The sequence below is a fragment of the Prinia subflava genome, chromosome 14 (assembly GCF_021018805.1).
Source record: "Prinia subflava isolate CZ2003 ecotype Zambia chromosome 14, Cam_Psub_1.2, whole genome shotgun sequence".
In the NCBI taxonomy this organism is placed as follows: Eukaryota; Metazoa; Chordata; class Aves; order Passeriformes; family Cisticolidae; genus Prinia; species Prinia subflava.
The window spans coordinates 15,356,632-15,368,667 of record NC_086260.1 but is presented as its reverse complement, the minus strand read 5'-3'; the positions used below and the strand labels follow the sequence as shown (position 1 = coordinate 15,368,667).

Sequence of the window (12,036 nt, the reverse complement as noted above, 5' to 3'; positions counted from 1 at the left end):
GGATTCAAGTGGATTTTTGAGCTGCTTATATTGGTAGGATTCAAAAAATGTCTCTTGTACTTCCGTGGTAACCCAAGATAATAAAGTTTAATGTTAACAAGAACAGTGACGAGTCCAGTGCATCTCAAGAAAGGAAACAGTGCTTATCTCAATTTTTAGTATAGCAGGAGAGGACCAGACCACAACTTTATGTAAAAAGCCAGTCTGTTGCAGTTTATTTAAGAAACCAGAACACTGAGTGCCTGCCCCTTTTCCTTTTTAATTTTTTTTAAGTTCAAAGAGATTGGTTGCATAGCCATTGTTTTTAAAAATTGACAAAGTATGAGAAAGCCACAAAGGAAGGCAGGCAGTGACTTTTCAGTTGCCACCACAGCACTGGGGCTGGGCATTCCCATTCCAGTGCTGCATCCTGGGGAGAGCTGGCTCCAGTGCTCTGCATCTGCCTTGCACTGGCAGTGTGTGGACTTGGTGGTACACGATTCCCTCTACATAGAAGGGTTTGGAATTTGAATATATTTACTTATTCTGGTGATTGATTTTTTTAAAGGCCCATTTTTTTCTTTTTGGAGCAGAACAGAATAAATATTTTATCATCAGATCAGTAAACAAATCCCAGAGAGTCAGAGATGTGGGATGAACTTGCACATAGCAACAATGACAGGGAAAATGTTTTGTTTTTTAATAGGAGCAATCTGTATTCCTGACTTAAGCAAAATGATTTAGGCTCTGAAGTGTTCTGTCTGTGCATGACATCACAGGTCATCCAAGGTAAACAATGCTGAAGGAAGCAGTTCAAGCAAAATATTTTCTAGTAATGCACACACTGAAATTCAGATGTGAGCAAATAGGTCTCAGTCTCTTCTGTTTAACTCCTTTGGGAAAGGTAAAGAACTCTGGATGCTGCTTAGTGTTTTTAATTATCTGTTTAATTATGAATTTGGGATTAGGTAATCCAGGAATTGAACAAGGTGGTATTGTGAATTGTAACCTCATTGTTATGATTGACAAATACTCAGTAATGTAACTGCACTGCTTGCACAGCTTGAATAGATAGTCAAGTGTCAGGCCCCATGGAGTGCTTTTGATTGCATATTGCTATTTTAGTATATGAAATAAATAAAAAAAATTGTATAAAGCCTATTTGAGTTTTGGTGAATGAGCTGGAAGTAATGATGGGTCCTTCAAAGGCTTTTCATCTTAGTGGTTTTTGATGTTAAAAAGTGATGCTCAAGTAGCCTGTTAGTTGCTTGTTTGTTTGTTTTATTTAGATATAGCAAATATACTTGCTCTTAAAAGATGATTTAAGCTTGATTTATAATTTTATAGCTGTATTGATTTTTTTAACTGGGGAGTCTTTCTATGTAGTAGAAGTGGCAGCAGTAAATTTTAATGAAATGCTTATTTCTCAGTCTGAGTCTGTGTATATATGTTAAAAAACCCCAACCAAACCAAACACAAACCTGTGGGTGCTGTGTATGTCAGCAAACCAGGTCAGTACCATCTGTAAATGGGAATTAGCAGAGATTTCTGTTCCTGGTGGGATGATGTAATGTTCCTTCTCACCATTCAGGACCTGTACAAGTTAAACAAGGGGTTGTGTTGTCATTTGTGATTAGTGGATGTGATCTTTCCTCCTTTCTCTAGGCTATGTCAGTGGCTGGCTGTTGTCCTCCAGTATTTTCTTTTCATTTACTCTGCTCTGTTTATATTTTCTCTCCTGCTCTTGTTTTTCTTCTGTGATTTGCTAACATGTACCCAATTGTCACACTTTCTTTTCCACCACTTAATCTTGTTATGAGGTTTTGAGTGGGTGTGTGTGTGTTACACAAGGACAGAGCAGCTTTGAGGTTGCCTGTTGTAACAATAAAACACCTTGCAGAGAGGCAGAGTGTGCTGGAATGGGACAATGTTTCTGTAAAGCTCCTTTGCTCCCCTCTCAGTGAGCGGGGTCTGACTCTGCAGTTGTCCCTGTCCTGCTTCCCTTCAGCTTTTGGCATCCTGTCTTGTAGAAGACCTTGGTGTTTCCTTATGAAATCACAGAATATCACACAGATATCACCTAGAGCAGGATTTTTCCCTGTCTGGGGCAGGATTTGGGACTGATGGCCAGTTCTGTATCCCTTCATGCCGAGGTTTGCAGTGTGGCTCAGCCTTTGCAGCCATTCTCTTCCCAATATCTGTGATGTGTTTGTAACACTCCAGGCACCTCTTTGGACTGCTGGAGTTCTCTGAGCTGTTTGAGAATAATGGTCAGAGTAGGTCTTGAGCAATTCCCCTTCTTCCACCTTTGTCACTTTCTCTTTTTTGCCCTGAAACCAAAGAAGAATCATCTTTTCTGACCATTTTCTGTTTGTTCCAGCCCCAGAGGCACCAGTAGGGAAACAAATTTAGCACGTTTGATGTGTTTGTTTGACTTCAGTGTGCGCTGACCTGCCAAGCTCAGCAATTAAGTTATTTGTTAAATCACTAACCAGGATATGTGTGTTCTGGAGCGTTGTTATTATTATTTTGGAGTTCAATTACTGTATTTCTGTTTTCCAGACTCCAGAGGAAATACTACACCATCTGCAAAACATCGTAGACTTTGGAAAACATGTGATGAAGCAGTTCTTTGGGGAGAACTATGTTCACCATGGGGTAAATGATTTGTTTTTAAAATAAACACCTTAGGCATTGCAAACACTTCAATGTTTGGGGAAACACTGAGTGCCAGTGAAAGGAACGATCAGGGTTTGCAAGACACACACAAGAGGCATTTGGAAGCAAACAGGGATCCTGCTCTGTGCTGATGAGGTGATGGGGTTGTGCTCAGTGGTTTGAGGAGTTCAAGCCAGTGGTGAAGAGTGTGGCCATTTCTTTGCTCTGCCTTAGACAAGAGGTGTGTGTGAGAGAGATTTTTACACTAACTGCAAAACAAAGGGAGAAACCTGGTTCATTAAATTGTTGATGTTTCCGTGCAGTCAGAGATCACCTTTTCCCTTTTCCCTTGCTCTGTTCTTCAGAGCAGCCAGATCTTGTTTACTGAACATCAGATAAAAGTCACAGCTCCACCTGGAACTTGAGTTACACAGTTCTGCCGTGGAAGGGTGGGATGTGAGACATGGGACTTCTTCATTTGTGGGAAGGACAAAATGATGCAGGTTCCTTCACACACATTAAATTTGCATTGAAAATGCTCTTTGTCATTCATTTATTTAAATTCGTCCTGGTTTTTATAGAGGAACAGGTGCTGCATGTGATTGCAGGTACAGTGAATCAGAGGGAGAAGCTGCTTTGTTCTTCAGTGTACTTGGTGTAACCCACTGAACTTTGCTGTTCCTTTTCAAGACTCCCAAGCTGTACTAATTTTTGCATTAAAATGTTTTCTTTTTTTTTCCCCAATAGGAAATTATTCAACTGCCTTTAGACTTTGTAAGACAGCTCTGTTTGAAAATCCAGCCAGAGAGGCCAGGTAAGTGCCAGGGATGGGATTACACAGGGGCTGCCTCAAGCTGTAAAGCATTTTTCTTTGTTCTAAAGTACAAAAAGCATCACATTACAGAATATAAGGAAGCTTTAATATTTAGGCAATGATAAGGTGAAAATTTGTTGTGGAAAAAATGGGCTGTGTTCTGGAATTAAAAGTAGTATGTGATAGCTCTAAAATGGGCAAAGAGATTGGCCCTGTGGTGTCTTAGGTTCCCAAAAGTTCTTGTGAATGGCCAGAAACTCCTGCTTTAGCAAAACTCCTTGAAGATAAATGGTGTTAAATCAAAGTACTGTAGTCAAGTGCTTCAATGCCTTTAATGCTGGGAAAAAAAGAAATAATTTGCATACAGTGAGCACAGGACACTCCATTGATGATTCCTCCTCACCTGTTGGAGAAGCAGTTCCACAGTGCCAGGATCCAGAGAGGAAGGTTAATAGTGTCTAATTAAAGTCAGAAAATCAGTGATACTCTGGTGGAAATAAAGGAGAGAATTTAGTTTTATTTCTCAAAATTCAACTTGGTGAGTCCACAGCTGCTGGGGATTGAAATGTGGTTGTGGGGAAGCATCCAGGTGATTCACAACAGTGAATCTCAGTTTCCATTTTTAACAGGATTTTTTTTAAAACCTCGAGGTATTTTTTTCAATGTTACCCTTCACAGAAGCCTGTGTAACATGCAAAGGAGCTTCTCTAATACTTCAGATTTCTGTTCCTTTCTGGTTTGGCAAGTGGCTTTCAGCTGTGAAGGTGTGAAGGATGTACTTTTGCTTAAATTTGGAAAAAGAAAACAAACCTCAACATTTTCTTGAAGACAGAAGGCTTCTTGCTCATCCTGGTGAAGCAGTATGGCATGACAGGCTGGTGCCTGAAGCTTTGCTTTCTCAGATTCATTTTTTCTATTGCAGTATATTTTTCAGAGTGTGCATTTTTCTTAGCAGTGGACACTGTAACAGGAGCGTGTGTCTGTTTAGGAACAGGTACTTGAAAATCTGGGGGTGTGAGCTTTTGTTAGCTCTGAACTCCGATCTCACAGACCCTTCTGTGTCCCAAAGGATGCACGTGGAGAGAGAGAGGCTGTCCAGAGGGGTTTTATGCAGAATGCCTCTCATGGTTATGATATTCCTGGCAGTTTTCAGATCCTTTTGACTCAGCTGAGAGAGGGGAGGTCATGCAGAGCAAGCAAAGGGGAGATCACAACTTTGAATAAATACACGAATGAGTCACTTGCCCTGTTGTGGTCAATCCATGTCCGTGCCGTTTGTGGCCTCACCTCTCTTGGGAGGAGCTGGGAGCAGCTCTTGGACACTCCGTGTGTCTGGGGCAGCTTTGAGGAAACTCAAACCAGGCGTCCATAATGGGGAGGGCAACCCTGAGTGCACAATGGGCTAAAGCTGATAACTGTGTGTGTGTCCTGTGTGTGTCCTGTCCTCGCCTGGTGACCGGGACGGCTCCGGAGCGCACAGACACCCCGGAGCTGATGTCCCTGCTGGTGTTTGTCCCCTGTGTGTGTGTCCTGTCCCCGCCTGGTGACCGGGACGGCTCCGGAGCGCACACACACCCCGGAGCTGATGTCCCTGCTGGTGTTTGTCCCCTGTGTGTGTGTCCTGTCCCCGCCTGGTGACCGGGACGGCTCCGGAGCGCACAGACAGCCCGGAGCTGATGTCCCTGCTGGTGTTTGTCCCCTGTGTGTGTCCTGTCCCCGCCTGGTGACCGGGACGGCTCCGGAGCGCACACACACCCCGGAGCTGATGTCCCTGCTGGTGTTTGTCCCCTGTGTGTGTCCTGTCCCCGCCTGGTGACCGGGACGGCTCCGGGGTGCACACACACCCCGGAGCTGATGTCCCTGCTGGTGTTTGTCCCCTGTGTGTGTGTCCTGTCCCCGCCTGGTGACCGGGACGGCTCCGGGGTGCACAGACAGCCCGGAGCTGATGTCCCTGCTGGTGTTTGTCCCCTGTGTGTGTCCTGTCCCCGCCTGGTGACCGGGACGGCTCCGGAGCGCACACACACCCCGGAGCTGATGTCCCTGCTGGTGTTTGTCCCCTGTGCCGCAGAGTGTCGCTGTGACAAGGACATGGACACGCTGAGCGGGTACGCCATGTGCCTTCCCAACCTGACGCGGCTGCAGACGTTCCGCTTCGCCGAGCACCGGCCCATCCTGTGCATCGAGATCAAGGTGTGCAGGGGCAGAGCCGGGAGAGGGGCGTGCTCGCATTCCTCACCCACACACTGCCCCAGCAGCGCCCAAGGAATGCAGCGGGGGGAAGGCAGAGCTTTCACTGGGACCCGCAGGAGGAAACAGCCTCCTCCCTCTGCCAGTTCCCAGTCTTGTGAAACATGGGAAATTCCCAGGTGTTACTAGGCTTTTCTGTAGGCCACAGCAGTTTTGCATGTCTTTATTTTTTAAAATAACAGGGAGTAATTCAGCTTTTAATTGCTGGAGGTTTTTTATAATTTTTAAAAATTTTCCTTTAACTGGAAAGATGTGCATATCGTGTGCCTTTATATTTCTGTAGAGAGAGACATTTGTATTTACGATCTTCTTTTGTTTGTTTTAGCCAAAGTGTGGCTTCATCCCTTTTTCCAGCCACGTTTCACAGGAGATAAAGCACAAGGTGTGTCGTTACTGTATGCATCAGCATCTAAAGGTAATTATTAAGTTGCCCTGCTTTCCTTTGGCTGCACTGTGCTTTATTTGCTGTTCCTGTTGAAACTTGCTCAAATCTCTGATGTGACTAAAGCTGGTAGGAGGATACCCAGCTGAGTGAGTCGCTGGGCGTGAATGTTTAGTGAGAGCTGGAACACGTTCTGTGGGAAGCTGGAAGCAAACAAATACAACATCAGCCTTTGGGGACTGTGAACGCTGGGATTGGGTCAGTGCTGATGTGGAACTTCCTTCCCAGATCAGCTCACCAGGGGCACCCTGTGACTTCCAACAAACAGCACGTCACAGGCAGAGTTCATGGCCTCGTGTCTGCTGTGCCTCTGCGGTGCTGTGACTGTGCCTCCCTGGGATCTGATGTGACGTTTTCCCTTGTGACATTTTTCCCTCGTGAATGCAGTTTGAGTGACTCGAGTTAAAAATGACTGGGAACACCCACGGTGGTGGTGAATTTTGTGTTCAAAGTGGTTTAAAGGCCCTGACCTTGGAGGCAGGCTGTCAGTGCCACACACCTGGCTGTTCCAGGTGCAGTGGGTAACAGCAGTGCTCTGGCTTTTCCACAGGTAGCCAATGGAAAATGGAAGCGACCAAGTAAATATTGCCCATTGGATCTCTTCTCAGGGTAAGGGTTCTGTGGTTTTGCCACTCCCCCTCCTCAAAAAAAAAAATTTCAGCATTGCAGATTTCTTGTTTGGATTACGTTGCCTTTCATTGAGGTATTCTGATCAATGCTGGCTTGTCTGGACCTTTACAGTGATTGTATCTGGTGCTGTCTCCCCCTTTACACCTATCTCAGCAATCAGAGCTGCCTTTTGCAGCAACCATTGCACCCAGGAGTAGTTTATGTACTCAGACCTGCAGTTCACTGTGCCTTTGCAGTGACCTCGGTGTGAGTAACGTGCTCAGGGCATGTGCCAGGTGTGAGCCTCCAAAGAATAAAACATTCTTGGCTTTCTTTTGTTCTCCCTAGAAATAAACAAAGAATGCACTTTGCTTTGAAGAGCTTATTACAGGAGGCACAGAACAACTTGAAAATATTTAAGGTAAACAGTTAAATCTCTGCTTGCTTTTTTTTGCTTTGGATTTTAAACGATTTGACTTGAGCATGTAAACAATCAAGATCTTCCTTCAAACCTGCCTAATCAGATCATCACTGTTGGACTCCAGCAAGAGAGGGAAATGGTGAAGTTCTAAGTTAGTTACATTTCAGGCGAGGACAGAGAAATAATAATTTCCCAGAACTGACAAACTCAGAATATCCAGAGTTAGAAGGACCCCTGGGGATTGTCTGAGTCCAACTCCTGGCCCTGCACAGGACACCCCAACAACCCCACCCTGTGGCTGAGAGCATTTTCCAAATGCTCCTGAAGCTCTGGCAGCCTTGAGGCCACGACCATTCCCTGGGGAATGAATTATTGGGAAAGAATCACTGAGAACAATTAATAGAAAAGGACTCATAAGGTGACCAAAGTTTTAAAACTTTGTGCTACTTCAGTAAGAAGATGGAGAGCTTGGCATGTTGCTGCAAATTCGTTTTAAATTCCTGTTAGAGCACTGACACAGGCCCAAGGCACAGCTGGCCTCACTGAGGAAGGAAGGGGCATTCCATGACACTCATGTAGGAAAAATATGAAGCAGTAACTGATGGCTTGTGGAGATCTTCGGATTAATTCTTAGGAAACAAGATTCTTTCGATTGATTTCCAATATTAAATCAACTATTGGAATCACACTTCTAAGAGCTGCCCCCTTTTTGTACTAGTACAGGAAGCCATCACACCTGTCCCCTTTCACAGCCTCCCCTTGCCAGTCTGGGCTGGTGAAAGAAGGGAGTTTCACTCTTTCACTCGTGGTATTTTTCAGAAAGAAATCATAGGAAAATGTGCCAAGTATCATTGACCTGCATTGTTCTGATTCCTCACAGGTCATTTAGTTGGGAAAGTAGCACTTGATTTAAACGGTGGTTTTGGTTTTCATTCAGAGGTTGTTCTGATTAGACTTAAGAGCACAAATCTCAAAGAGACTGGGGATGTTGTGTGTCTGTATGCAGATTGTGAAGGTAGTAACACTTTTCTGTGCTTGAAATATTGAACCTGATGCTCTGAGTAGCTCAGTATCAATAACCTGATTTCCTGCCGTGCCTAAAGGCTTCTTTTTCTCCTTGTTGCAGAACGGGGAACTAATTTATGGCTGTAAGGATGACCAGGACTGTGTCTCTGACTGGAACGAACTCGCTCGTCACTTAAAACCTTTCTTTTTCCCTTCCAACGGGCTGGTCAGCGGCCCCCACTGCACAAGGACAATTGTTAAGGAATTAATCCACGTGATCACCACGGCGCTGTTGAGTAGCACCGACTCCTGCAGGGCAGGTGACATGAAGACAGTTCCCATTTCACAAGGGAGAAGCTACTGTGAAGCAAGTGCTTTTAATAAGGAGCTCGTAAGAAATGGTAAGGGACAATATTGTAAAAACTGTCCCTAGTTTGGTGTCCGTGGAATCCCAGAATGGTGTGGGTTGGAAGGGATCTCAGCAGGCCCCCTAGCCCTGGAACACTTCCCACCAGAGCAGCTTTCTCAGAGCCTTGTCTGGTGAAACAACTCAGATCTTTGTCTCTTGGTTATAAATACTAATATGAGAGTGGAAACAGGGGGATTCTGGTGCATTTAAAAGAGTTCTGAGCTGTGCAGCTGCCAGATAATTGTTAATATAATGTCATGTTGTGGTGAGCACTTACAGCACTTATCTGATGACAGGGGTAAAAATAAATTCAGGAAGTGATAGAGAAAAAATGGAAGAAAATAGCAGTTTGAGCTGATAACAATCAGAGGTATTCCAGATGAGTGGAGTTTTATGTTGTATGTGATGAAGTTGGGCTGCTTTGGTTGGTTTATTACCCCTGTCCTTTGCCTTTCCCTGCTCCTCCTGTCAGCCCTCACCAGGGCACAGCTCTTGTTCTTTTCTTCAGCTGCTCTTCTCCTGGTAAAGAGAGGTCTGAATACCAGAGAAAAAAGGAATGGGAAGTGAGAGCTGGAAAATTGTAAATTATGTTAATTCCTCAGTGCATAAGTTCTGTAAAGCTCTAATTATTCAAGATGCTGCCAGTTATTCTAATTACACAAATAGCACATTTCTTACTCTGCTTTTGAGGAAAGCCTTTTTTACTGCCCATGGTTTGTTGTAGTGCTGGAGAAAGAGCTATCTTAGAGAAATTACAGCAAATACAGTTGTTGATACTGTATAAAAAAGACCCCACAGCTGAAATGCTGAGTTACTTTCTGTCAGCAGTTGATACTGTTCAAAGTGAATTTGTGGTGGCTTCAAACTCAGATGAGAAATTTCTCTGGTGCACTCAAAATGAGTACATTGCAGTGGATGTGGGTGTATTTTGGTTGTTTTTTAAGGTAGTTTGTGAGTTGAATACCAGATGTTTTATTCTGCAGTCCAAGGTGAGCTGTTTAAATGTGCAGCTCAGTACCTGCACCTTGCAGTTTTGTTTTCTGAGTTTTTCCTCTACCTGTGATTGGACTAAAAGTATTTGGACTCCTAAGCACATGTAATGGCAAATTGAAGCTAAGATTTGTGCCTGCCTTATTTTAAAATGCATTTTCTTCTAGGTAAACATAAATTGGAAAGCTCTGGTTTACCGAGGGGTTGTCTCCTTTATAAAACCCTTCAGGCTCAGATGCTCGACATGCTGGATATTGAAGGACTCTATCCTTTGTACAGTAGAGTTGAACAGTACTTGGAGGAGTTTCCTGAAGAGAGGTAAGGCTCGATGGCTTTTCTTTCCAGGCCTGCAGGCAGGATTGGCTCTGTGCACACTTTCTGTTCTGTTGTACAACCTTCCTTCATGGCAGTGCATCCTCTGAATTCCTGACTGAACTTCCAGCTGATGTTGGTCACTCTGCCCTCAATTTTTAAGTAATTATTATGGAAAGTTCACAAAGGGCTGAGAGAGGAGAATGCTCTCTTAGTGCTGGTGGTTGTGTATTTGCAGAAAGGTGCGGTGGAATGGGTGGTTTCTCCTGTCCCCAGTACCTGCAGGGATAATGATGTTCTGCTGTGGTGAATGCAAGCTGCTGTGGGTTTTTTCCTCAAATAAGGCTCATTACTGTAATAATAATTACTCTAAGCAGTCTCCAGTGGGGTGCTGTTCCTCTCCCGTGCTCACACGAGGGCACTCTGGCTTCACTCAGGAGCTGCTGCTGCTTGTGCAGTTACACAGCAAACAGACTCTGGAGAATGTGTTCTTTCATCTGTGGGGGAAGGAAGGAGCCCAGGACACCTCCCATCAGCACATGGTGTTGGAGCAGGCCCTGTCAGACATGCCTTGGCCTCCAGTTTGTACTTTTTATGTACAAAATAATATACATATAAAAACAGATATCAATATATTCTGATATATTTCTTATATATGCATCTTCAGCAAGGCTTCTGGAGCTCCTGCAGACTGCTACGATTTGAAACTTACCCAGTTTTTTGCAAAAACCCCATAGTTTTGCAGTGATAGAGATGGCAGTGGACTGAGAATGATTCATGTTTATAAAACCCCACACAACCCAGATCCTAAGCACAGCAACTCTTGAGTGATCTGAGAATATCAGGGACTGTTGGGATGTTGGTTACAGTGGGTTAATACTTGGACAGGTTTCTCAGTTATTGTTGGGTTGTTCTAATCTGAGCGTCCGGGCTGCTGAGGAAAGATCACACTGAAAAGCAGCACCTCATTTTGGCTGTCTGTAAATCTTCTTTTAACATTTATTTAGAAGTACATTGCAGATAGATGGACCCTACAATGAAGCGTTTTACGAGAAGCTGCTGGACCTTTCCCTGGAAGACGATGGCACAGTGGCATTTGCATTAACAAAGGTACTGCTCAACTTCTGAGGCTGTTTGTGTGTCAGGGTGGATTGTCCCGTGTCTCACTGGAAGGGCTGGATGGAGGCAGCACTGCACAGTTAGAAGTTCTTCATTTGGCAGGGTGCATCTTTAGAGCAGAAGCAGTTAAAAACAAGTTCCTGAGAAAAAAATAAGTGTTTATTTGCTTTCTCTAAAAAGCAAATAAAGCAAAGCAAATGAACTGAGGAAGCTGATGCTGTTTGGCCTTTAGGAATGTGATCTGTAGGAAATGAACATGATTGTTACACAGGATGCTGCAGAAGCACCTGCTCCTGCCAGCCTTCTGTTACAGAGAGAAAGTCCAGCTCTCAAAGTGCCAACACACAAATGCAGTGCTGCTTTTGGTAGGGACCAGGATGCTTTACTCGGGTGAACACCAATCCAAGAGGAAATGTGTGTTATTCTCTCTTGTGCAGGTGCAGCAGTACAGAATAGCAATGACTGCTAAAGACTGCTCCATCATGATTGCCCTTTCCACCTGCCTGCAAGATGAATGGTAAGAGCTGCCTGTACCTGCTTTTAATGGCACCAGTTGTTCAGAAATTTAGGATCTTTGTACTGTTCAGGCAATTCAATCACTTTAAAAATGTGTAGGGGGGGTGGTGTGTCCAAATATTTGGCTGTGAGCATTTTAGTACAGTTGTAATTTATGTACATTTATGACCTATGTCTCTTTCTAAAGAGTTTTATGTTGATCAAAAGGATCTAAGTTTTGTATTTATTCCCTTCTTAACCTTTGAATTGACTGTTCATAGTAGTTCTGGATAGTTTTAACTAGGTACAATTTTTCTGCCTTCATAGGAGAGACGTTTCAAGCTGAGTTGCCTTTAATGGCCTGGTTAGAATAAAACCCAGGCAATGATCAAGAGGTGACAGCTTTGGCTGTCAGGCAGGAGGCTGTGCCACAATATTGCCCCTTTTGCCTTGTGCCAGCAGTGCTAATCTGTTCTTCTGCAGAGGGCTTTGCCTCACGGAGCCCTTTTATTTTTAGAGAATGCTGTTCTGTGCAT

At 44.2% G+C, this 12,036-nt stretch overlaps 2 protein-coding genes across 4 annotated transcripts in view; one reads left to right on the top strand and one right to left on the bottom strand.

Moving 5' to 3' along the window:
• IPPK (inositol-pentakisphosphate 2-kinase) overlaps positions 1-12,036 on the top strand; it is a 29,890-nt gene that overhangs the window by 14,384 nt on the left and 3,470 nt on the right. For both annotated transcript variants that reach the window (XM_063411856.1, XM_063411857.1), the window contains exons 3-12: positions 2,542-2,637; positions 3,385-3,451; positions 5,520-5,641; positions 6,024-6,113; positions 6,691-6,749; positions 7,098-7,170; positions 8,297-8,576; positions 9,742-9,892; positions 10,894-10,996; positions 11,443-11,522. In XM_063411856.1, the coding sequence (XP_063267926.1) occupies positions 2,542-2,637; positions 3,385-3,451; positions 5,520-5,641; positions 6,024-6,113; positions 6,691-6,749; positions 7,098-7,170; positions 8,297-8,576; positions 9,742-9,892; positions 10,894-10,996; positions 11,443-11,522 (1,121 nt within the window). The remainder of the gene's footprint in view (positions 1-2,541; positions 2,638-3,384; positions 3,452-5,519; positions 5,642-6,023; positions 6,114-6,690; positions 6,750-7,097; positions 7,171-8,296; positions 8,577-9,741; positions 9,893-10,893; positions 10,997-11,442; positions 11,523-12,036) is intronic.
• CENPP (centromere protein P) overlaps positions 11,023-12,036 on the bottom strand; it is a 117,375-nt gene continuing 116,361 nt past the window's right edge. The window contains exon 10 of one of the 2 annotated variants that reach the window (XR_010082318.1): positions 11,023-11,145. The gene's annotated coding sequence lies outside the window, so the exon portion shown is untranslated. The remainder of the gene's footprint in view (positions 11,146-12,036) is intronic. The other variant, XM_063411861.1, reaches the window with a different exon arrangement.